Below are 27,516 nucleotides of genomic sequence, written 5' to 3'. Positions count from 1 at the left end.
GGATCTTCCCAATACTTTACCAAAGTGGGCTCTACCCCACTTTTGGCTTTATATTAGCTTAAGGCTGACAACTCAGAGTAACCATGCCTGTTGTAGAACATGAAGTAAGAGAAACATGTTCTCAAATATGTAGAAATACCCATGTTTTAAACTTAGATCTAAGTCAGTATTCAGACAGTTGGAAAACTAGGTAATTAGATTAAGTTCTTAGCTTTTGTCTTGGTCAACTGCTATAATCCAAACAAATGAACACACGGCTTAGAGGAAGGAAGCCTTATTTGCTCACAATTTTTGGAGATTTCAGGTTCCATCCATGTGAAGCCAGGGTCTGAGATCTCAGGACATGAATATGGGAAGCAGATAGAGACAAAGGATAAGGGCTCTGCTCTCACATCATGAGGCCAGCAAGCAAAGAGATTCACAGAGACAAGCATAAAGTCCACAAGGCCACATACCCAGGAACCCCCTTCCTCCCACCACGCCCTACCGGCCTAGGTTACCACCCAGTATATCCATCACAATGGATTTATCCACTGATGAAATTACAAGTCTCATGACTGAATTATATCTACTCTGAACATTAATACATGAGTTCTTTAGGGGGTATTCGATATCTAATCATCACAGCTTTCTTCTCTACGCCTGATATTTTATAGATACAGCTCAACACCAAAAACAAAAACAAAAAAAATTAAGGTAATGTTTAAGGGAACAATGTATTTTACTATAAGGGAGCCACTACTTTACACTTTTTATTTAAGCAAAGTGGCTTAGAGAAGTTAAGTAGCTTGTTCAAGGTCACAGAGCTACTGCAAGTCAGAGTTGGAATTTAAACCAACTCTCTTTGACTCCAGAACTTATGTCTTTAATCAGCCTCCCTAGTTCACAGCTAATATCCAAGACCAGAGATCTGGGTCCCAGTTCATGATTCAACTTAATGGTTTCAGTCCTGACCATATATTAGAATCATCAGAGAAACCTATAAGAAATACTGATGCCAAATTGTGATTTGTAAGTCTGAGGTGGGACCAGTCATTGATATTTCCCTCTCTCTTTTTCTCCCTCCCCCTCACACACACACACACACACACACCACCACCACCACCACCACCACCACCACCACCACCACCACCAGTGAGTCTGATGTGCAGCCACTACTGGCACCTTGTGCTATTAAGAGCATTCTTTTTTTTTTTTTCGGGTCTGGGAATGGAACCCAGGGGCATTTGACCTTCAAGCTATACCCCCTGCCCTATTTTTTTAATTCTTTATTTTGAAACAGGGTCTCACTGAGTTGTAAAGAGCCTCACTAAGTAGCTAAGGCTGTCTGTGAATCATGATCCTCCAGTCTCAGCCTCCCAAATGCTGGGATTACAAGCATGCCCCACCACGCCCAGTTTAAGAGCATTCTGTAATATGTCATTCAGGGCACTCTCTTCCCTCAAACATAGGGGCAAGCAGAAGCCAACTTCTTTTGGTAGGTTTCAGCATAACAATACCTTAGTCATGCAACAACTATAATCTACCTACAATAAAATTTCCTCCAAATTATGGAAGAATAGAATATTCTCTCATTCTTCCCTCATGACATGTGGATAAGAGCTGGGGTGAGCTTGTTCTCTGTGGGTGGACTGCCTTAACAGGGTGTTGGGGAAAGCTCTGGAATTGAGCACAGTGTGAGGCCCTAAGAGTTCCCAAGCCATGGAAGGGTGTTGTTAGCATGGTGCTGCTTATGGGTAGCATGATGGAAATCATAGATGAGAGGCTGGTCATCTTCCTATCTGAAACATGCTGAAGACGCACTGGGCCTAGTGGTGCACACCTAGAATCTCACTAATTGGGAAGCTGAGACAGGAGGCTAGCAGGTTCGAGGCTAGTGTTGGCAATTCAGTGAGACTTTCAGTAATTTAGTGAGACTTTGTTTCAAAATAAAAAATAAGAAGGGCTGGCAGGTGTAGGGGAGCTCAGAAGTAGAATCCCTCTAGGTTCAATCCTAAGTACCACAATAAATAAATACATAAACAGATAAATGAAAAAAATCGAGGAAATACTCATTACTTAACACATTAAATATGCATTAGTGTCCTTAATGTAAAGTTTCAAGTTCAGATATAAGTGAATTAAATAGTCAGTAGTTGAGTAGTAACTCAAAAATGTTTGCTTAAGATAGTTCATGCACATGTTGACATTTTTAATTCTCAATAAAATGATGCATCTCACCATTTCCAGAAGCTGCACTTTTCATTCTCTAATCCAAATGCTTAATGTGCTAATTTCTCAGATGCTATTTATAGACAGAAACGTAGGCAACTTGTTCTCAAATGGAAGTTATTAAAGAAACACATATAAATTGGGTATGGTGTTGCATGCCGGTAATCACAGTACTTGGGAGGCTGAGACAGGAAGATCACTGGTTTGAAGCCAATCTCAGCATAAAAAATAAACAAGGCTGTTCTATAACAATGTAATTGCTGGTACTGGACTCAGGAGACACTGCTGAACAGTGACTTCATTTAATGGGAAAGCATGTCCTTTTTCTTTTCTACAGAGTCATCCCTTTACAAAGTGAAAGTAACATATCTATAAAATATCTTCCTGTTAAAAACATTCCCACATCAAAGACCTAGGAATTAGACCAGATACTTTGCAACTGTTAGAAGAAATCATAAGACCAGCTCTCCCACATATAAGCACAGACAGCAATTTCCTCAATACAATCCCTAAAGCTTGGGAAATAAAACCAAGAATTAATAAATGGGGTGGCATCAAATTAAAAAGTTTCTGCACAGCAAAGGAATCTCAAGAGCACAAAGAGACAGCCTACAAAATAGGAGAACAATCTTTGTCAGCTACTCCTTCAACAGAGAATTCATATCTAGAATATATAAAGAACTAAAAAAACTTAACACCAAAAAAGAACTAGCCCATTTAATAAAGGGCCAATTCAACTTAATAGACATTTCTCAAAAGAAGAAATAATGTTGGGCATGGTGTTGCGTGCCTGTAATTCCAGTACTTGGGAGGCTAGGACAGGAGGATCCCAGGTTTGACGCCAGCCTCAGCTACTTAGTGAGACCCTGTTTCAAAATAAAGAATAAAAAAAAATAGAGTTGAGGATGAAGTTCACAGGGAGAATGCTCCTGAGTTCAGTCCTCAGTACTGCAAAAACAAAACCAAAAACAAATGGCCAATAAATATGTGAAAAAAAAATGTTTAAAATTCTTAATTCATAGCAATCATGAAAATGCAGATTAAAACTACACTGAGATTTCACCTCACTCTAGTTAGAATGGCAATCATCAAGAACACAGATAATAATAAATGCTGGTTAAGATATGGGGGGAAATGAACACTTATATACTGTTGGTGGGACTCTAAATTAGTTAAACCATTATAGAATCAGTATGGAGATTTCTCAAAAGACTAGGAATAGTAGTATCACAATATGACCCAGTTATAGCACCCCTCAGTATTTTTCCAAAAGATTAAAATCAGAATACTAGCCAGGCGTGGTGGCGCACGCTTGCAATCCTCATGCTTGGGAGTCGGAGACAGGAGTATCACACAGGTTCGAAGCCAGCCGCGCTGACTTAAGAGACCCTATTTCCAAAAATAAAAAAAGTATAAAATAGGTCTGGGAGTGTAGCCCAGTACTTCTGGGCTACACCCAGTACCACACACACACACACACACACACACACACACACACACACACACAAATCAGAATACTATAGATGCATACCCATAGCAGCACAATTCACAATAGCCAAGTAATGGAGCCATCCTAGGTGGCTGTCACCAGATGCATGGATAAACAAGATGTGGTATATACACAAAATGGAGTTTTAGCCCCAAAGAATGATAAAAAAAATGATTATGTCATTTGCAGTAAAATGGATGGAACTGGAGAACATTAGGCTGAGTGAAATCAGCCAGACTCAGAAAATCAAAGGCCACATGTTTTCTCTCTATGGAGAAGCTAGAGAGGAAAGAAGAAGGAAAAGGAAGGGACCCATGACTACAGACAGACCAGTACAAGAGTGGAATGGGGTCAGGGGATGGAGGTGGAGAGGGAAAGGGAAAGGGAAAGCATAGGGAAAGAAACAGACCAGTTAGGTATATGTATGAATGTATCAGTGTGGATCTCACTATCATGTATCATTACATTGCACCAATACATTTTTAAAAATAGCTCCCAGAGCACTTTGCAGAATAAAAACAAATGTTATCTAACATACCTAATCTATTAGAAGCTTCCTAATGAAAATGTTAATTTCTAATGCAAGAGTCCTGTTTTTCCCTGGGACAATTTGCTTTAATTTGGATATCAAAGATATAATAACAATTTCAAAACCTATCATATCTTTTTCTACTTATACTTTAAATTAGGAAAATAGCCGGGCGTGGTGGCGCACGCTTGTAATCCCCGCGCTTGGGAGGCCGAGACAGGAGGATCGCACAAGTTCGTAGTCAGCCGCGCTGGTTTAAGAGACCCTGTTTCAAAAATATAAAATAGGTCTGGGAGTGTAGTCCGGAGGTAGAAGGGCTTCCAGGAACCCCAGTACCACCAAAAAAAAAATTAGGAAAATATATAAAAAATGAAAATAAAGCATTTTTCCTCACTGATGCTAAGGTATCCTAGCATGGTGACGATGTTTAGAGTATACATCTTAGAAGCCAGGTGTGGTGGTACATGCATGAAATCCGGCATTTGGGAGGCTGAGACAGAAGGATCAGGGTTCACATCTAGCCTTAGCTACTTATGAGGTCCTTTGCAACTCAGTGAGACCCTGTTTCAAAATAAAGAATAAAAAATCATTCTACTTTGTGTAGCTCAGAGGTAGAATGCCTCTGGTTTCCATCCCCAGTACTGGAAAACAATATACATTTTAGGATCCATATGGCATACAAAAAAAAAAAAAAAGGGAAAAGAACATTAGCATCATGAATATACAAATTGCCTTAGGTGATAATGCCTGACTTTTATATAATATTAAGAATTTAGCCATGATTCCACATAAAGGATTTCATTTCATATTTCTAAGACCTCTAAAAGGATATAGCTTTTAGTTGGGGGTGAGGATAGCAATTATGACTAAGTTGATCAGAACAGGGGTCTGGACCCAAGCAAAAGCAAAAGAGAGTTCAGGCCCCAGCATAAACCCAGAAATCAGTGGAGGTTGACAGTCCAGGTGTCCGTAAGGTCAGAATGGGCCTTCAGGTCTCCAAAGCTGAGGCACAGGCGGGTTGGAATTCAAGGCTGTGGATATGTGGTAACAATGAGCCCATCCCCAGGACGGCTTGCCTTGGGCTAGTGAGCTGAGGCTCTGGCTGGAGGCCTGGGGAAATTGGCCACAACTGTTCACAGGAAGGGTCCAGGGACAAGTGGCTGCCCCAGAGTCCGGATGGCGGATGGAGAACCTTGGAACCTTAGTTAATTGTTCTTTCTATTGGATTACCATGTAGTACTAAAAATTTGTTATTTTTTCCAATTTTAAAATAGCATAGAAATGCTTCTATTTAGTGCCATTGAGGATGGAGTTTTGTGATAAAGTTCACTTGAGTATTGAAAGTGTTTTCATAGTGTTAGATGGAAACATCTTCAGTGTGTTACACTGGCCTAACCTCATGAAAGGGCTGTACTGTACATTATTCTGTTTCCTCCTAGTGACCCAAAGCCATATAGCTGCATGGAAGGCTATTTCCCCAGAATACTATTCCTACCCTGCTGGGAAAGAAAGATAAGTTTTTGGTTCAAGGAGTACCTGTATCTGTTCTTCTAAGTTATTAGTATTTGGCAGGCAGGTGGCAATGAGACCTTTGCATAGCTGTTGACCACCACCTGGGAAAGGCTTTTTTTTTTTAAGAGCCTTTGCTGGCTCTTAGGCCTCAGGGGTGGTTTTCACTTCTAAGTCATGTCCCTTATCTTCGAGTCAATAGAAGTCTTGTTACTGGACCAATGAGGACTGCTGTAGTTTTATATTTTTAACCCCTCAAGGGTGGGGATAATGTCTTTAGCTACTAAGGAATCATTCTGGGAAATACTTTCAAGTTACTCTTTTACTATATTTAGCAAAGCAAAGTAGAATTATTTCCATACTAAATATTTGCAAGGCTCTTTAACAGTTGTCCCAGAATCACTTTGTCCCTGGCATGGTTACAGGAACTCTCCCCTCCACCCTCCACTTCGTGGCTTTTAGGAATCCATTGCTGGCTGGGAATAACGTGCCTTATTTTCCCCTGTCCTTCACCACGGGGGTTGTCATGTTGCTGCTAGTAACCTGTGTAGGAGCAGAAAAATCCGCCTCTGTCATCTTAGGGTTCTGGCTTGGTCCAAGAATTGAATTAACATAAGATTAATAGGAGAAAAGCATAGTGCGAGTTTTACATTAAGAATTGAAGGCCCCAAAGAAGCAGTAAGTCAGTTACTTAATATACTCTACTAGACAAAGGATAATAAAGTAAATTATGTGGGTAGTTTCAAAGAAAAGGGTTAACAAGGTATGTATAGAATTCTCTTCCTTTAGACTTCCTGTCCTTGAGGATAAGGATGTGGCCTTTCCTTCTAATATAGGGAGATTGTCTTTCACATGGGAATTTCATCTTCTGCTCTTAAACATCATGAAGGTCAAAGTGATCTTGCACCTGCTGTTTTTCAAGTGCTTTAACTTAAATAGTTGAGTGCCAGAATAGAATATTTTAACCTTTCAGCCCGATCTCTCTCTCTCTCTCTCTCTCTCTCTCTCTCTCTCTCTCTCTCTCTCTCTCTCTCTCTCTCTCTCCCCCCCTCCTCCACCCACACTCTCCCTCTCCCTCCTCCCTCCCACACTCTCTCCCTCCCTCCACCCACACTCTGCTGTGGTTGAGAATGCACACCAGCCACAGACTCTCTCATGATGATAATAAGTATTAGGGCTCAGAAAACAATCCCTAGGAACTGTACTTCGCCGTGCTGCATACTTTGAACTGAGGGACACAGGTGCTTCAGAAGCAAGGTCTTTCTGTCCTCCTGTTTCTGCTGTCCTGTCTTCTCTCAAGGCAGGCCATTGCAACTAGAATTTCTCTTCTCCAAGCAAAGTCCTAAAACCTAAAACTCCTTTTCCCCAAAGTCAGCTATAAAACTCAAAAATATTGCTCTAACCTTCCCCTGTCGTTCTGTGTAAGAGCCGGCCATAAAGAAGAGCGGGACAGAAAGAGCCTGACCTGCTCTTCTGATAGAACTCTCATCCAGGGGGATCCTAACACATACATGGAAGGAAGAAATGCCACGTTGGAGAAGCCAAGAAGTATCTGAACAGACAGGCTTTTCTGAGTTTCCCCACTCAGCAGCCCCAGTAGGTCCTAACCTCTTTGTCCAAGTGTGTTTTCACAAGCTGCCCCTGCTTCATTGACTCTTAGCATAAAATGGGCAGGTTTTCCTAGGTCTATGGGTCTTCATCATAAAGGCGTTCAAGTCACACACATCTTTAAATAAATTAGTCATGCTTTTCTCTTGCTAACATGTCTTTTCTTATGAAAGTGTCTGCCAAAGTGTCTTCCTCCTTGTGATGGAGGAAGAAAGGTACTGCACCTTTCCTGCCCCACACCAGGGCCCAGCGTCTTGTTAAATAAGCAGAGCAGTTCAGGTGAGATAGAGGGGGAGAGCCTAGAAGATTGGATAGTACTTGGGGTAGGGTCCCTGTTTATCATATTCTAACATTTTGCTACCATATGGAGTATGGGCATGGAATTATCAGAAATTCTGACTTGGTCTGGGGATAGAATCCAGGGGCATTTGACCTCCAAGCTACACCCTCTGCCCTATTTTTTATTCTTTATTTTGAAACAGGGTCTCACTAAGTTGTAGAAGGCCTCAATAAGTAGCTGAGGTTGTCTGCAAACCGCGATCCTCCAGTCTCAGCCTCCTGAATGCTGAGATTACAAGCGTGCGCCACCATGTCTGGCTTAATGTTATATTTTTATCACTCTCTGTGGGAGGCGAACTATTGTAGTCTTCTTTTTTCTTCTTTTTTGATACTAGGAATTGAATCCAGGGGGATTTTACCAAAGTGCTTAAACTCCAGCAATGTATGTTATGTATGTATGCATATATGTATACATGTATTTTTTTTGTGGTATAGGAGATTGAACCCAGGGGCATTCTACTTCTGAGATACATCCCCGGCCTTTTAAAATGTTTGTTTGCTTTGAAACATGGTCTTGTTAGGTTGCTGAGAGTCTCTCTAAGTTGCTGAGGCTGGCTCTAAATCTTTAATTCTCCTCTCAGCCTCACAGATACTGGGATTATAGAAGTGCACCACCATGCTTGACAAGCCTTCTGATTTTCAGTCCTGCGCGCCCCTCCCCAAACCTTGGCTGGTGGTTAGAGTTGGCTCTGTCTAGAGCTGGAGACCTAGAAAGCTGCTCCTACCACAGAGCGACGTGCACCTTCAGGTCATTCATGCCCCTGAACATCTTTCCTTGCATGGTCCAGAGGTACACAGGAACCTCAGAGTGATCTGTGCAGCTGGAGGAGAAAGTGCGTGTCAAGGGCGAGCAGAGGCAGAGAGCGTCGTGTGCAGACTCTAGGAATGGGAGTTTAGGATGTTTTCCCATGGAAATAATGTACAAATGGAGCATAGGTTTTGTGTCATCATCCTAGTCCATCACCTACCTTCTTAGTCAAAATGTTTAAAGAGATGACATTGATATTTAACAGTTACCTTTAAAGTGAAATTTGGGGGAAAATGTATTTCTAAAGTTTCAGAGGTCTGAACTACAAATAAGCCTTTGGGAATCTATTTGAGCTCTGTATGCGGGGACTCCTTACTCTATCACAGGAATGGATAATATGTAATTTAAAATAACTTGTCAACAATGAAGAATGAAGTATGAGCCCTCCCACCTGCTTTCTAACCTTTTCCCATTCGTTTATGAGATTTAAATACTTTGGATACTTTAACAGAATTCTATTTATTCTTGGGTTGAACCACTGGTCTCTTTTAGGGTTTTCAACTCATTAAAGAATTCTGTAGGAGCACGATGAAGGAGCATTCAGAGAGGCTTATGAAAAAGGAGAAGCTGACCTAGAATGCCACAGATATTAAATGTGTACATCGGTATAAGAAATAAACAAAATGGATAGATCGCACTTAGTTTCCAGGAGTTAAATTGGTCTTAGGTTTGGTCCTACATCAAAGACTAACATGGCATGATGTTTGTTTTCTCATAAAACATTTTAAAATTCATAAACTTCCCCTAAAGGTGGGGACTTACTTTCAGCAAAAAGCTAACACATCTGTTAGTATATATCCACATTGTAATAGTGGGATTTCTAGTCAGAAATTACTCTTCAATTAATGTGGATTTGAACAGACCATACAGCCTTTTAAAGCTTCATTTAACTTATCTGTAACATGGAAATAACATATGGTAATTTTCCATATTAAATACTATTTCCATATTAGATAGCATGTAGCACATAGACAACATTTAATATGTGGTTGCTTTTATTGATAATATAACTTGTTTGGGTCAGGGCCCTCCAGGCCATTTTAAGACTCTGGTTTTTATTTATTTTTTTTGTTTTGTGTCTTTTGTTATATTTTAAAACATTTTTGTTGAGACATGATTTACATACCATAAAATTCACACATTTGAAGTCTACAATTCAATAATAAATTCAAGAGCTGTAAAGTTTACAATTCAATAATAAATTCAAGAGCAGTACACAGCCATCATCACAATCTAAGTTTAAGACATTTTCATCATCCCCCAAAAAACTTTGTCCCTGTTAGCAGACACTCACCATTCCTTTTTCTACAGTCCCCTGCAGCCCAAGCAACCACTAATCTCTTTTCTGTCTTTATAGATTTGCCTATTCTGGACATTTTAGTAAATGCAGTTATACAACACATGGTATTTTGTGATTGGCTGCTTTCACTTAGATGTTTTCAAGGTCCAACTATATTTTAGTACTCCATTTCCTTTATTGCCATATATTGCTGAAAATAAATCATATTTTATTTTTTCATTCATCAGTTGATAGGTATTTGGATCACTTCCACTTTTTTGTTATGAGTAATGTTGCATTGACCATGCATATAAGTTTTGGGGTGGATATATGCTTTCATTTCTTTAGAAATAGAAATGCTGGGTTGTATGGTAAATCTGTGTTTAACAATTTTAGGAGTTGCCAAACTGTTTTTCCAGTGGTTACATATATCAATTTACTTTCCTGTTAGGAAGGAGTAAGGGATCCCAATTTCTTCATATCCTCATCAACAGTATTGTTTTCATTTTAAAAATTATAACCATCCTAATGGATATTAAGTGGTATTTCACTTTGAGTTTGTTTTGTATTTCCTTAATCACTAATGGCGTTGTCCATCTTTTTATGTGCTTATGGCCATTTGTATACTTTCTTTGGAGAAATACATATGCAAATTCTTTGCCCAAGCCAGGCGTGGTGGCGCACGCTTGTAATCCCCACACTTGGGAGGCGGAGACAGGAGGATTGCGCAGGTTTGAAGCCAGCTGCGCTGGCTTAGGAGACCCTGTTTCCAAATAAAATATATAAAAATAGGTTTGGGAGCATAGCCCGGAGGTAGAAGGGCTTCCAGGAACCCCAGTACCACCAAAAAAAAAAAAAAAAAAAAATTCTTTGCCCATTCTGTGGTTGGATGAATTGCTCTTTCTTAATGAGTTGTAAGAGTTGCTTATAAATTCTAGATATGAGTTCCTTAATATATAAATGATTACAGATATTTTCATTACATTCTGTAGGTTTCTCAATATTATTTTTATTAGCTGATAACTCCAGAGTGTTTCATCCTTTTATATTTAATGCTTCTATAATCTGTTTAACTGATGTGCACAAATTCTCTTTCCAGCCTCTGTTTCTCTACCTTGCTCTCCAGTCTGTCCACGAGCCCCTTCAGGTCCCTGAGGAATACCTGAAGCCATATGACTTTATCCAAGATAAGAACAGGCATCACTATGCAGGGATGGTGTCCCTTATGGATGAAGCAGTAGGAAATGTCACTGCGGCCTTAAAAAGCCACGGGCTCTGGAACAACACCGTGTTCATCTTCTCCACAGGTAAGTCTGTCAATAGGAAACTCATCTCACAGCAAAGCCCAGGACATAAATGTTCGATAAGTGGAATTAAGACAAATGGGAGCAGTTAGCATTTCCTTATTAAAACAAATGCCAACTGCAATAGGGGAGGCAAGTGTAACAGAAAGAGGTGTCTAAGGAAACAGAATTCTGAGCTGTTCTTCCTTTACCTCAGATGTTAAAATATTCTGGGAGTATGCTTGAAACAAGTGCTCACTAATCGAGTAAATACGAGCGGACATCCGTGTTTGCAGGGCAGCTGGTGGCCAGTCCCTAGCGTAGCCCATTCCCATCCCTTTGCAACCCGGCCATCCCCTGTGGGTGGGACTCCTGCTCACTAGTGCGGTCTTTGTGTCGGTGCAAAGAGACTTGACATTATGAAGACAGGTAAGGCATGGAGCCAATTAAACTTGGGGTTGAGTCTCCAAGTACAAATTTTTTTGTATTAAATTTGTTTTTTTGACAACAGAAGTTATACATGTTGATTCCAGAAGAAAAAAAAAGAAGGGGAAAGGAAATTCATAATCTCAGCACTCAGATATAACTTTTGGAACTCATTTTCATTATGGCAGTGCCTTTCTGATTCTTAATCTGATGTATATTTGGTTCCCTCCACCATCATTAGACACTGTTTTCTAAAATTTCACCATGATGTGCCGCGGGCATGGATCTTATTCATTTTGCTGAATGCTGAGAAAGCACTTTTATCTGAAAATGCAGAACTGTTTCTAATGGGTAATTTTCTTATGTTATTTATTTTAGAATTGCTTGGACCCCCACCCCATCTATTCCCTATCCTCTCTTTATAGAACTCCTGCTATTTGAGTATTAGATCAGTCTTCTAATGTTCTTTGTCTTATTCTTCTCTTTTCTTTTTATTTCTTTTACTGTTAGGAAAATTTATCAGTGTTGCATATACAGTTTCTATTGGCTTTATTTGAACCACCATGTTTTTTAGTTATCAAGAATGATTTTTTTTTTGTTTTCTGTTCATTTCTTTTTTATAAAGTTTTGCTTTTATAGATATAATAGCTTGTTTATCCAAAGTCTATGCTTTTTTTTTTAAATTAGTGCTTTGTAATCATATTAACTTGTTGAAGTTCAAGGTGATAGAGGCACACGTGCACACAGCACTCATTGAGCCCTCCCCCAGTCAAAGTCTATGCATTAATCATAAATTTTATCTGTAGTTTTATTTTTTAAAGAATTTTTATTGATGCATTACAATTAATACATAATAGTGAGATTCATTGTGACATATTTGTACATGAACATAACATAATTTGATTAATTTCATTTTCTAGGACCTCCTCTCTTAAACATATATATTTTTAAAGCTTGCTTATTATTTCCAAAAATTTCTATTTTAAAATTTTTTGGTTTTTTTTTTATATCTTTGTTTTCGTCTGTGTCTCCTGAGGTTAGATTTCTCATATCCCTAGTGGTCCCTACCCATAACTTAAAAGTTTGAATAGAAACTCCAAGTGTGAGATGAGGGCTTGATATCTGGTGACTATATCTGACTTGACACGGTGACTATGTAGGGTTCAGGGGACAGGCTGAAGAATTGATCTTGGAATTCTCATGGAGGTTTTTTTAAATAATGCTGAATATTGGACTCGGGTATTCTACTTCTGAGGTACATTACAGACCTATTTTACATTTTTTGTTTTTTTTAATTTTGACACAGTTGCTAAGGGCCTCCCAAAGTTGCTGAGACTCTGCTTGAACTTGGAATCCTCCTCTCTCAGCTTCCCAAGTACTGGGATTACAGGCATGCACCATCATGCCTGGCTTAGTTTTTTGTTTCTTAATAATTGCTTTGCTTTGCTTTTAATCGGGCATGGTGTTTGAATCTAGCAGTTATTGAATGCTTATTTGGAGGGAATCCTAAGTGTTTTACCTGAGTGAGTTCAACTAATCCTCACAATAATTCATTCTCTGAGGACTACTATAATCCCATTTTACTTACAGACGTGAGAACTGAAGCACAAAGAGATTAAGTAACTTGTCTTATGGCAGGCAGAGGCAAGCTTCCATGTTTTGGGGCCCACTGCATATCCTGCCTCAGAGATGATGATCTTGATGCTCTGATTGGCCCTCCTAATAAAACACCATGTGCTGTGCCACTGACCCACTGAAGAGCAGGGCTAGTGGATGGCGCCCGCCCTGACAGTCTTTTCCAGTTGCTTAGGTGCCCACTAAACACTATAATTTTCCAAGTAGTCCCTGTTGTGAAAAAGATTGAATGAAGAATAAATTTTGTTTCCCCCCAAAAAACTTAGTTCCTTATAAGATCTTTCATAGTCTGGGAGGCCTTTTCAACTTATGTTATTTTGAAGATCCTGGTACATAACATTTCGATCAGTGCTGGTATTGTATATAAAGAGAGAGGTCACTGAATCAGTGAAACAGAAGCCAGGACATAACTGTTCCCCAAAATGAATTCACAATTGCAAAAATTGGAGGTCATAAGTTTATTTAAAAAAGCCTTTTTTGTAGAGATCATAGCTGCACAAACTTAGGACAGATGCTTCCCTGAAATGAAAGTATATATGGATTAGTATATTATTCATGGGCTAAAAGGTGCTCACAAGAGATAACAGGAGCTCTGCGGGACTGTACTAAATATCTCAAAGAGGCTTTTGTAAGAGAGATTCTTTTCAAGAATGCATGGGAAGAACTGGAATAAATTTTTTTGTGATATTAAGAATGAAAACATTTTAAGATAAATATTTCTTTTGTTATATGATTTCAGGCATATAAAACTATATTTAAAATAGGTAAATGTTTTGTTTTGTTTTGTTTTGGTGGTACTGGGATCCCTAGAAACCCTTCTACTTCCGGGCTACACTCCCAGACCTATTTACTGTTTTTTAAATTTGGAAACAGGGTATTTTATGCCAGCGTGGCTGGCTTCAAACCTGCGGGATCCTCCTGTCTCCACCTCCCAAGCAGGGGGATTACAAGCGTGCGTCACCACGCCCGGCAGTAGTTAAATGTTTTATAAAAACAATAACATTTTATTTATTCAGGTTGGCAGAAGTAATATTTGAGCCTTCTGTGTGAAAAATAACCTTTTAATAACATTGTTTTATATTCTGACACTATGATAGATTAACAAATATATTGATCTTAGACAATCTTTGCCTTGTTGGGCTAAATTCATCTCGATCATGTCTATGTATTTTTATAATACTTCTAAATTCAGTTTGCTAGGGATTCATTTAGGATTTTTGCCCCATTTCAGAAGTGAAAATGTGGTTGGTGGTTCTTCTGTCAGATTTTGTTGTCTTTGTTATAGTAACTTGATAAAATAATCTGGGTGCTTTTTCCATCTGTTTCTGTGCTCTGAATAGTTTAGAATGTTTTCAAGATCTCTTTTGTTAAGTTGGTCCCTGGAACCTTCTTGGAGGCATTATAAAAAGTTATCTCTGTGGTTTAAATATTTTGCTTAATTATATCTAGGCACGGGTGGGTGTTGGGTATACTTGAAAATTTAATTTTGCCTGAAATCTAGCGAGCTCTTTGATCTGCATGGTAAGATTATTCTTCACTCCAGGAAAGTTTTCATGTTTATGTTTAGCTTATTGCTTTTGTTCTGTCCAGTTTATTTTTCAAAAATATCTTTAATTAGTAGGCTGAATTGCTGAATCATCTTTTCCTGACCTTTTTAGTTTTCGTCCTTTTCCTCCACCTTCTGGAACTCCAGTTAGATACCTTTGCAATTTGAATTCTGCTGTTTAGTATTCCAAATGTAGATTATTGTGATTCTATTTAGTTTCTTTGCCCCAGTTAGCTTCCTTTTCTTCTAAGCTTCTTTGTAATAATAATGACCACTATTCATTGAATGGTAACTGCTTCAGTGTTTTCCCTGTACTTTCTCATTGTTGCTATTGGTGAAAGTGTTAGATATCAGAGTAATCACGTGAGATAGTTTCCTCATTCCCATAAAACTAAAACTTCAAGACACTAAGTGATTTGCTCAAAACCACACACTTAACAGATGGGAGAACCAGAGTTCAAACCCAGTGTACTTGAGGCCAATGCCTAACCACGCTCTGCAAAGTCATTGCCAGCTAGATCCTTTTCTTCTGAATATAAGTGATCAAGGATCTGTCCAGTTTCACTTTTATTAGCTGAGGGCTTGACTATGAAGAAAAACCCAATTTTCATTTTTTTCCTCCAGAGGCTTTTTCTGTGTTTATTGGCAATTCATTGCCTGAAGCAAAATTCAACAATGCGCTCTAATAATGTGATTAAAGCCCAGGAGAGAGGACAGGGGCTGAAACCATAGAGCAGAGAGTCATTCCCCCACCCCTGTTTTCTTGTTTATTTCACCTAGCACTACTCCTTTTTGGGGGATTGATTAGACTGAGGATGGAACCCAGGGGCATTCTACTTCTGAGCTACACCTCCAGCCTGTTTCAGTTTTTATTTTGAAGCAGGGTCTCATTAGGTTTCCCAGAATCTTGCTACTTGCTGAGATGTCCTTGAACCCGTGATCCAAGCCTCCCATGTACTGGGATTCCAGGAGTACACCACCACACGTGGTGAGCTCTGCTCTTCTCTGTGGACATAAGAGGGCTGGGTGCAGCCAGGCATGGTGGCACACACTTGTAATCCCAGTATCTGGGAGATTGAAACAGTAGTACTACCTGTTAAGGACAGCCTCAGCAAGTAGTGAGACTCTCAGCAACCTAGCACAAGGTTGATTTTGAAACAGGGGTTTTTAAATGAAAAGGGCTAGGGATGTTTCTCAGAGGTAGAATGCCCTTGGGTTCAATCACCAATACAAAAATAAAATAAAATAAAATAAAGTGCTGGGTGTATCCAAACAAGAAAAGTTGAGTCTCTTAGTATAGAAAACTTGAAAAAAAAATAGCTTTTTGGTGTCAAATCTTATATTTAGTGTTAGTAACAAAAGTCATAGGTTTTAGGTTTTGATATTTGAGGAAGCTGACTTTGGAAAATAATTATTTTATAGTCTGAGAGATCCATGAGGCTTCTCACTCCTTGTCATTTTACCCATCATCTATGAACTTACGATGATCATCCTCACTGTGCCATCTGGACACCACCGTGGCCACCAAGTGTTTTAGTAAAACTGCAGTTTCCACAGTGATGGCCACACAACATTGTGAGCATGCAAGTGGCGCTGAATTGGACACTTAAAAATGATAACTATGTGCACTGTGAATTTCACCTGAATTCCCAAAATTCAGTTTCTCAGACTCTATCACAAATTTACTGAATAAGAAACCCAGGGCTCAGGGCCCTGGAAACTCTAGTTTTAATCAGAATATAGTTGATTCTTTTGTATGACAAAATTTGAGAGCTTTTAAGCTAACTCTTACTCAAATCTTGGGAATTTTTCCAAGCGAGAATATATGTAAAGAGTTATTAAAATATATAGCTGCTGGAAACCAACTGGGTTTAAAATTAAACTTCTCCCAGATAGTTTTCATTTTTTCATCTCAGGTAATTATACTCATTTCTAGAAATAGACTCCTCAAAACTGCTAACAAGAAAAGTTTAATTATTCCGCTCTCATCCCCTTTCTGAAGATAAATTACAACTTTGATTAATGTCAATCTTTCTGTAATATGTAATTCATTAACAGTACTGTTAATGAATATTGCCTGTGTCATTACAAACACACCATTTTTTTTTAATAAAAGATGATCTTCTAATCTTTCTCTGAAGGACATGACCAGAGTTGAAGCCCTAGCTTTGCTGCCCACGAGTCAGGAGACTCTGGCCTTTCAGTTTTCTCTTCTGTGAAACGCAAGTGGCTGGCCACCCATTCATTTGCCTGGTGCCTGCACGGGGAGGACTTGTGGAGGGCTTCTGAAGGCGGTGGGGAGGCTCCGACAAGATCTTAAGCAGGATCACATTTTCACTTTAGGACTGGTGTGGTGTGTGATTGGAAGCAGACAGACCTTTGAGGAGCTCTGACAGTAAAGGGGGAAGTAGGTAGAAAAGGAGTAGTTGAATAAAGACAGAGGGAAAATGATGGGGGATGGAAATACAGAGTTAAGAAATACTTAGAAGAGCTTGGACCAAGCACTTTTGCTCTGAGAGTTCTTGTTACTAGAGAAATGGATGGTATTGTAGTTTTCAGAACTGTCGTCAGGGCTGGAGATGGCCTTAATGGAACCATTCCCTCCATTGGCACTGGGGTGCATTTGCAGTGAGCTGGAACGGGTGCAGCCTCTGGCCAGAGTGCCTACATAATCCACCTAACAGTGCGTGGAATCAGTCCACTTGAGGCCGGGAGGGGGGCACTTTTAGAAATGCGTTGAAATGGTTTGGTTGTCACAGTGACTTGAAGATGAACTCACCACTTGGTGGATGGGCACTGCAGTGCTCAGGCGAGTTCCGCACAGCGGTGAGACGCCCTGTCCCAGACCTCAGTAGCACCACCACGGAGGAGCACTGGCTCCTGTTCAATAGCACATTTCTGCTTAGAAAGAGTAATTTATTGCAGAACCTAAACGTTTAACATTTATTTCCTGAGCTTTCACAAAATTACATGTAATTCAATACCTCAAATGAAGTAAAAAAGAATCTTAACTAATTCCCTTAAATCTTATGTCTCTTTCTTCCTTACATATAGAATTCCTTTCAGAATAGGTAGCTGGGAAATGGAGAGCTACTTCATAGTTTTAAATGTGTGTATGCACTTGGCTACTAAAATATCATAGAAACTTTGTACCAGGAAACCAGTCTGGTTGGGTGCTTCAGACTTAAATGAATTTCTGACCAAGCTAAGGGAAACCTGTTAAGTGACTAAATCAGATTGTGTGTCCACAGTGCCTTTCTCTTTGCAGCTCTGCATTTATTTAACACATATGTCAAAGAGGAAAATAACAACATTGGGCTCAAAACTATGAGACTAGAATAATCTTTTCCCTAGCTAGTCATTAACTCACATCACCTCTTTAGGTTTTCTATGTTACTGTCCACACCTAGAGCATGTGGTATCACTTTAAAATTTTATTAGTAAGGGCACTAATTTGTTGATTATTATGAGTGAAAAAATAACTGATATACCTTTAAGGCCCCAGAATAGTCTTACATTTGTATTCTCTGTAATAAACCACTGAATCTACAACCCCAGAGTCCAAGGCAAAGATGCCTCTCAATCTCTGTTTATGGGAATGTGGATGAGTTATTATATTGCTTAATTATTCAATAATATTGTATTGTTGATATTTTGGATTTTTAGAAGGAGAAACATGAAGTAATAAATATTTTCACACTTCTGTGAGGGCACCGTGGCCTTTCTCTGAGTTTATAATTAATTGAAGATATATATTGAACATATTTATTGACTAAATTGTAAGAAACTTTCCAATTTGTTTGAGTGTACTCTCTTTTCTGTTTTGCGTTTAACTTTAAAGGTCATGTGCAAAGTGAATTCATATCTTATATTGTACACTTCTCATAACTCATTGGAGCCATAATTCTCTCTGAGAATAGAGAAATATTATGTTGTACAGGGTGCTTGGGAGGATGAATTAAGATTCTACATGGAGATAATCACTTGGGAACCATTGTTATAGCAAGAGGAAGGGGCTGAAATAAAATTAGGTGTCTATAAGGGGAAGATGCACATGTTTCCACATGCCTCGTCTGGTACTAACATCTGCTATCTCCAATGGCAATCTGAACAAATATTTATAGTCATAAAATTTATAAAAACAGACTAGCTCTTAATATACATCTGTGAATTCTGCAAACAAATGTTATTGAATGTATTACTATTTAGGACTCCTATTAGGAAAAAGTGAGCCCTATCTAAGCATAAAGGACAATGCCCAGCTTTTTAAAGAACTATGCAGGATGAGCATTGATTTGGAATGGAAGGATACCTCAACTTGGTGGGGTGGGGCAAAGAGGGAGAGAGAAAAGAGTCGTCTGCTGATGCCTGTATGGAGATAATGATGATGATAGCAACAAGCAATAATTCATGAACATTTGCGTTACCCTAGACGTTGTGCCAAGCACTTCACATTGTCAGCTCATTCAGTAGTTACTACTCTTATACCCCGTTTCTAGATGAAGAGTAATGTGACTTGTTAAGAGTCAGGTACAACCCTTCCCAAGTGGAGGAGCTGGATCCAGCTCAGGCCTGTCCGATTCAGAGCTCACGTGGGCAGTCACCGTGTCAGCAGGCTGTGGGCCAGAAGGACAACATGGGTCATCTTGGAGCCTGGGAGCCATGCAGAGAAAGTCTGGATAAGTGAGTTCTAGGAAGAGCTGGAGAGGGTTTTAAAGACATTCCCATACAACCATATCATTTTAAAAATGAAGAAACAGAGACTTTGACAGGCTGAGAAATTGACTAGTGTTGGAATGGGCACTTGGCCTTGTCTCTTAATCCCAGACCAGTGTTCTTGTCCCCCCCACCCACCACCCAAACAGTAGGACAAGCGGGTATAACAATGATGCAGAAAGGCTAGAGTTTTTGATGGGCACCAGAATGCCGCTGTAGGCTGCTTCAGGCGTGTAGGAGTGAAGCACTATCTTCATATTCCCTGGGAATAGCTTCCCCCTACCGGAGAACATATTATGCTGGATTCCAACTGAAACAAAGAGCTATTTGATTGATCATGTATTTTTGGCCCAAGTATGTCTTTTTAATCCATACATAGCCATCTCTAAGAATTGAGTTAGGGTTGTCATAGAAAAAAAAACTTTATCAATGACATGAAAACATCCCTCTTTTACAAAATCTCATTATTCTTTTCAAATGTTTATTCTACTTTCAAAAGGGTAAAGTGGGCTGATTGTTCTTTCTCAACTTCCAGTGGAAATATCCATGAGCGGTGAAGCGGTTGGAGGTAGGCAGCTGGAGGAGGGGGAATGGCCTAGGGATGTTAGTTTGTGAGCCAGTAGAAAGTAGATTTATCCAGGTGGTTTTGATCTGGGATCCTTTGAACAATGTTTTTGATAATAGAAGATGCACATTTAGGTTTGAAAGGGGACATCAGTATTATCAGCTGAAAAATAAAATCTATATATTTCTTATATTGAACTCTTTCAGAATGTAAAAATGAAGATTTACTCTGAAATAGTTTTTTTTAAGGAGAACAAAATGAGAGTGGCTAAATTTTAGCCACTTTAAAGAATCAAAATAATCATAATCCTCTCTATTTTCCTCTCCACAAGTGAGGTTCTCCTCAAGGACAGTAGGAACTACTCTGCGTATGTGTAGAATAAATTTGGAACAGCGCATTTGCTCCGAAAATAAGTGAGTTCCAGGGTTTTTTTTTTTTTTTTGTGTGTGTGTGTGTTAGGTCCCAGATTCCTCCACTCTGGGCTTATGAGGAGATCGCTGCAGTTTCCTAACTGGATTTGAGGCCCCTCTTTGTCAGATGAGGGAAACTTCTTCCTCCCCAGCAGTGTCCCCCCAGGAGTGGTTTGAGACCTGCTCTTCCAAGGAGGGCCTGGGAACGCAGTACCGCAGCTCTTGGGGGAGCCCACCCTGCTGTGCTTGGCCTCCAACAGGCCGCTGGTCCTGCTTTCCGAAGCATGAGATCCCCCCGCTGGGCCTAAAAACAATAATAAAAAATATATTTGAAAAAACCCCCGGTCTCCTCTCTTGCTGACTTTGGCAGTCAGGTGCAAAGCATCAACAAAGCATTGTATACAGAAACTCTGCCTTCCAGGCTTGTTCCCTCTGACAGAACGATCCTTAACCTTGTAGGGCTCTTTTTTTCATGTTTTCTTAATGAGAAAACATTTCAGAGATTATTGGCACCACAGGTTTATTCCTTTCCGGTGGTTTTCACTCTTAACCAACTATAATCTCTAGGATCTCGTCTGTATTTTTCTTTCACAGCATGGGCCACATCTAATCAATCTCTCCTGGGATGACTACTCAAAGTACAATGTCTTTGCTTTCTTTCTTTTTTAATCATTTCCATCCCGAAGCATTTTCTTATTTGTGTAGATTTTTTTCTAGAGAGTTGTTTCAAAAAATTAATAAACCTTAAAAATGACATCCATAGCTGTGGACACTACCAAAAATAAGCTCACCAAGTGCTGTGTGCATGTCTGTATGTCTCTATTCACTAGGACCCACATTATGATGTGAGACTACACTGTACTAATAAAAGTATAAAAGAAGGAGTTATATATCTGTTCTCAATTCAGCCTGTGACTTGGTGACATATTTAGACTCATATGAATTAGTCAAAAGTGTCTGATTAGTGGGGATGAGGGAGAGTGCTGTTTGAACTGAGACTCTGTGGTGCCATTTTAAAATCTCACTTTGGTGTTGCGTGTTTGTTATATGGTCCTTCTCAAATCCAGTGGTAATGGGGCAGCATGCCCAATGGGGTGCAGTGAAAGCCCAGTCCCCCGAACTCCTCCCCCCGCCCATGTGGCACATTCAGCTATCTGTGAGTCCCTGAGGAGACTGGCCTGATTGGTACCTATGTCGGGTTATGTTTATTAGGCTGTTACCAGGTGAATTCACCCGGCCACTCACTTTCTTCTTGATAACAAAAATTAATCAGTTATCAAGCAGGGCTCTTATAAGCACAACTCCATTGTCTTATTAAAGGCCATGTGCTGGTTTTAAGGAGATCCGAAGCTAAACAGGTGTGGTCTCCTCTCTTAAAGAACACCTAGTGTAGTATAGTGGTCTTTATTGCTGTGCGGGGTGTACGTAACAGATTCGTCCCAGCAAACATATGGTTTGGAGAAGTCCCTCCCCATGTCTGAGCCTATAACCCATCATCTAGAAGGGCTTGTGTTTAGTCCCTGACCTCCAGGCTGAAAATCCTGTAGTGAGAGGTGAGATGCTACTGAAGGGAATATGAATGGGAAGGAGGGGACAAATACTGTCCTGAGTCCCTTCTTTACCACCGTGCCTAGCAGTGGACTCAGGAACTCTTTGATGTGGAGGAACCTGAGTGCCTTCGAGGTTCAGCCAAGCCCCCGTTACTGCTGGACAGCCATTCCTCTGGTCTTGTCTTTCCAAAAGATTTCAGTGAAGGGACACAGTATAGGAATTTTTGGTTTGGGTACAAGGGATTGAACCCAGTGGCATTCTACCTCTGAGTTACACGCCATGAACCTGTGATCCTCCTGTCTCAGTCTCCTAAGTACTGAGATTACAGTCATGTGCCATCTTGCCTACCTTGCCTGGGCAAGGGTTTCTTTGAGGAAATGAAAATGCACTCTAGAGAATATGGTCTTCCACATGGTGGGTTTTGTATTTGGTCTTGAAACCTCCATCCTCATATCATGTATTTGGGGAAGTTGCTGCTATTTCCTGCCATGTTTTATTGTATCTGTACTGGCTTCACCATGTTGGGATATTACCCATCAGTACCTAAGTGAAACCCACTGTGGGTTGGGAGGTCAACACTGCCATGTAAATGATATTACAATGAACTGAAGGTCATCAAAGGCTAGATCCTTTATCTTCTCCACATGCTTCAAAATCAGAAGGCCCCTTAGGCTTATTACTGTTGTTTTTGTTTTGTTTTTAGATTTAAGAAGGTAGTGTGTAGCCACGAAGGAGGCAATTTATGGACAGGGTTTTCTGTCACTGAGGTGGACTGACCCTTCCTCACTCTAAGTGGACTGAGCCCGCTCCCCTTGCCACTTTCATCCCCTTGCTCATGTCCACCTGTCTTCTAACCTAACACACCTCTGCAGGCGCTGTTCCGGCTTAAGTGGGAGGAACAGGAAGATGAAGTTGGGAGGTGAGACTGGTCATCAGGGAGGCTTCAGAGAGGAGATGAGATATAAATTAAACTGCTCCACCAAATGCCAAGACGCAGAAAGGTGGATGGGAAAAGAGGACAGAAGATTTTGGGAACAGACAGTGGTGTGAGCAGAGACCTAGGTGGGGGGAAGCCAAGGTGTGCTCCGGCCATGGGGACCGGGCCAGTCCAGCCTTCCCACTGGTGTTCAGAGTGACACACACAGCCATAGTGCAGACGTGGCACATCTTGGGATGTTCATTTTGCTTGAATATATGGGAGGGAAAATTAAAACACTTTTATATTAAAACAAGGGCAGACTGTGGAACAGAATATGCTTGCTTTCATTGATTTTCTTTAAGTTTAAAGTTTCAAGTTTCTACTCTTTTCTCAGATCCTTTGAAGAAAGAATTTAAAATTCTGTAAAGTAGACCATTTATGTTTTTTTCTTTACACAATTAACAAAAGCAAGCTGGATCAGAATTGCCCACAGATCCTATTTTAGAGCTTTAGGCACATGTTGTGTTTCTCATAACTGCTGGTGGCAGAGGGGCAAGGAGTCCACGTGGCCATAGGCCTGAGGCCTGAGGACTTAGCTTGGCTGTTTGGCCACCCCAGCTGGGGCCCAGGCTCTTTGGACTCACATCTACATTGTGCATATCTTGCCTGGCAAATCTTGATAGAATTAGTGTGGCTCCCCCTAAAGGGTATGCCTCTGTCCCACACAGTAACTGAAGTGTCTTTGTACAGGTCTGTGCCACCGAGTCTACATTCTTGTTAAGAAAGCAAAGAGAACTGGCTGCTTGTTCTCCCAGAATAATGAAATGAAGGGTCTCCAGGGGCACTTGCTGAATCTTCAGTTTCCTGTCCCTTCTCCCTTGCTGGTCCTAAGCATGGCATTCCTGTCCAGTGTCTTTGGCCCCTTCCAGCCCCTACTCTCCCCAGGTCCTTGCCCCGTGCAGTTCCGTTGCTTTCAGCATGCTTGTGTGATTCCTTGGGTAACTTAGATAACAGGATTTGTTTTTTCTGGGCAGAGGCACTCCCGCCCTTCAAAGCTGTCTCTCCATTTCCCAGAGACCACATACAGCCTCTCCAAGCTAGAATGGTATCCTTGGCAGAACTGGGGTGAGTGAGCGAGCTGCTAGACTTTCTTTACTGCTTCGGTTTTAACTTCTGTGCCACCTGGTATCTGTCAGGTTGACTTTGTTGAGAGGCTTTCATTGTTAGAACACCAAACTCTGCCCAGTGTTCTCATACCAGTCATCTGTTCACCAGTTCAAGGAATTGACAAAACGACAAGAACTCAGCTGATCCAATCCTAAACAGTGCCCTGGTCTTCATTATTCAGTGGAGGAAAGGGCGCATGTCTGTGTTGGCCAGTGGCAGCCACTAGCCACGGTGACTCCTGAGGCTGGAAGCATGGCTAGGTTAAATTGAGTAAGTGTAAAATACTAAGTTTCAAAGATGTGGCATTAAAAAAAGAATAGAAAACAACATTTCAATAATGTCTATATTGATGCATATTAAAATTATTTCTAGGTTGAATAAATATCTAAATAAAATACTTTTAATGGTTTCTTTTTAACCTTTTAAATATGTGGCCACTAGAAAAGTATAAATTACATATATGGCTCACATTATACTTCTATTGGACGGAGCTTCTTTAGATTGTAGTTTTGTGATTGGCAATAATCTATACATTTTAGGAGAAACCTCACCAAAACTAGAATGGAAGGATGGGAGAGGAAGAAGGCTGAGGTTGATTAATGAAGGAGCTACATCCAAATTTGTATTAACATATAAATAGAGCATGATTGACCTGGACACTCATTGTTGGGAGGGGGAAGGGGAAGTGGGGAGGAGGGCACCAAGCAGAGTCTGAATGTATGCCATTTTCAATATGTTACACATAAAAATTTTAACAAATAATAATCCATACATTTTAGGAACTTTTCAGGGATTATTTATCAAAGACTTTCTCTTTTAATGATCAGGCTGGCATGGGACTAACACATAAGTCAGCTGTAAGTGTCTGCAAGGGAAAAGCTACTTTTTTTTTAGCCTACTTCCTTGGAGAAATGAGTGGCGAGGTCACTTTGCTTAGGAGGTTTTGAAGGCAATTCCAAAACAGTTTTGAGTATTGGCAGCATCACTGTAATATGGGTATTGCCTCCTACTTACAACACTAAAAGATACAATTCCTTTGGTCACATAAGTCTGGAGTTGGGATTCTTTTTTTTTAATTCCACCTTTCTTACCTAAAGCCCATACCTCCAGTGGGGCTAAGTAGGTTGGAAGGCATTTGGGTAAGAACCATGATCAGGCCTATTGTGATCTTATCAGCACAGAACACAACATGATGGAGGCAGAGGAGGAATAAAACTTCTCTGGCTGCTCTAAAGAAAACTCAAAATATTTAAGTTGTTTATTGTGATGTGACATTCCTTCCTCCTTGGTACCAGAAGAAAAATTGTTATAAGATACAAACAAGAAGGATTATAGGATCTTAGATCAATATGTTATTCGGGGCCCATATGTATCATATTTATTGAAATTTTAACTGTTAGTACTTATATAGTTTGAAGATACTCTTAAGACTAATGCATCCATGTTCAGAAATCTTTTTCTTTCTTAGGATTATTATTATTTTTTCTTGGAAAGGTTCACCATTTGTGAAGTATTTTTATTTAAAAAAAAAAAAAGAAGAAGGCAGCTGGGTGTGGTGGCACACACCTGTAATCCCAGCATTTGGGAGGCTGAAACTAGAGGATCACGGTTCGCGGACAGCCTTAGCTACTTAGTGAGGCCCTCTGCAACTTAGTGACACCCTGTTTCAAAATAAAGAATAAAAATAGGGCAGGGGGTGTGGCTCGGAGGTCAAATGCCCCTGGGTTCCATCCCCAGACCCACAAAAAATAAATAAATAAATAAAAAAGACGGCTTTGTTTTAGGTTTAAAAATTCCTTTTATTGGGGACCATGTTTTTGTCTTTTACTTTTCTGAGGGTATGTTAAAAATAATTATCACCTTTACAAATAGGAAAATAATCATGGTGTAGTTATTTGTTGAAGAGCACAGGAGACCAGTGACAGAAATGGTCTGAAAGTCTAGATCTTTTGCTTTCCATTCCACCTATTGCAATCAGTATCGCATGGCTCTGTGAGTAGAGACTGCCTTTTCTTTGCAACAGAACAGCTATTTTGAAAACTGAAATATGTCTTTTTTTTGCTACACCCCTAGCCCTATTTTTTAGTCTTGTATTTTTGAAAGAGTCTCACTGAGTTGCACATAGTCTAAGTAGCAGAGACACTGAAACACAGTCCTCCAGTTTCAGCTTCCCAACGCTGCGTTTACAAGTATAAGCCACCACGCCCGGCGAGATGTGTCTCATTTTTAAGGGATATGTTTGCATTTACTTTTCTTAAATTCTATATCATGCTTTTTTGGGGGGGGTGGGGTGGTACTGGGGGTGAAACCCAGAGGCTTTCTACCTCCAGGTAGACCTATTTTATTTGGAAACAGGGTCTCACTAAGTTGCTGAGAGCTTCACTAAGTAGCTGAGGCTGGCTTCCAACCTGTGCGATCCTCCTGTCTCAGCCTCCCAAGCATGGGGATTACAAGCGTGCACCACCACGCCGGGCTAGGCTTTGTTTTATAGTATAGTTGCCCGGGCTAGGCTTTGTTTTATAGTATAGTTGCTTATAAAGTTTATAAAAGTAAAGAGAGGTGAAGAAGAATTAAACTATGGATCCCGATCCTTTTCCGTTCCTCCCAACAGTAATAAAAAGGATTTGAGCAGCCTCACAAGCTTCTCAAGGCTAAGTCGCTGTGAAGCTCTGTGACCCTCATTATCACATTCCCACTGCTTTGTCAGCTTGCGTGCTTGAGGAATTTAATCAGTTTTATTGCTGCATAGACTAAAAAGCGATGGCATTTATTTTCTTTGCAGGAATTTATTTACTTTTTTTCTTGGACGGCTGTCTCTGGTGATAACATTTTCCCAAGTTCTCTAAGCACTAATTGATTGTGGAGCTTCGGCAAGATCACGCGTTACCGTGAATACAGACACCACGGTTCTTATGGATTAGTGCATGTGCTATAACCGTCAAGCGGAAACCCTCCTGAGAATTATAAATGAGAAAGCAAGTGCAGGTCATGATAATAAGGTGCTCCAAATCTGAAAATTCAGACAGGAGCAGACATAAACAGCCTCTTCCTTGCAGACATCTCACCAGTCTGCCAAGGTGTATTTCTTTAAGCTTTCAGGACTTGAAAAATGTATGGAACTTTGACAGTATATTTTTTACCAGGTGTGAAAATAATGGCCAATGGATCTTTCTCCCTGTCGTGTATTTATACTATGTGTGAAGAGTAAGAAAACACATTTTCGAAAAGACAACCGATTTTACACATAGGTATTTCAGGACAGCATTTTGCTTTTAGAGTTACATGCCATTATCTCAACCCCAGTGCAGTCTATTCCCTGAAGCACATTCTACTTTTTCCCTTATTCTCTTTTACTATTCTTGGCTCTGGGCACACATTACTTCTCATAGGAGCTTAGTACTAAACTTAGATTTTATCCCAAAGAACATATGAGGAATTTGTATTACATTTTGTGTTCAGAAGACTGTCCAGGCCAAATGACCAATAGAACGGTTTAATGTGCCCCCAAAGGATTCCAGGTCTAGTC

At 40.1% G+C, this 27,516-nt stretch overlaps 1 protein-coding gene across 1 annotated transcript in view; it reads left to right on the top strand.

The window, feature by feature from the left end:
- Nucleotides 1-27,516, top strand: part of ARSB (arylsulfatase B) — a gene marked incomplete at both ends in the record, with an annotated part of 176,978 nt that overhangs the window by 23,427 nt on the left and 126,035 nt on the right. The window contains one exon of the mRNA XM_080692784.1: nt 10,872-11,079. Within this exon, the coding sequence (XP_080548910.1) occupies nt 10,872-11,079 (208 nt within the window). The remainder of the gene's footprint in view (nt 1-10,871; nt 11,080-27,516) is intronic.

Source organism: Muscardinus avellanarius (assembly GCF_963383645.1).
Source record: "Muscardinus avellanarius genome assembly, chromosome: 1".
NCBI lineage: Eukaryota > Metazoa > Chordata > Mammalia > Rodentia > Gliridae > Muscardinus > Muscardinus avellanarius.
The sequence above is the reverse complement of the archived record's forward strand: the minus strand, read 5'-3'. Positions and strand labels throughout refer to the sequence as shown.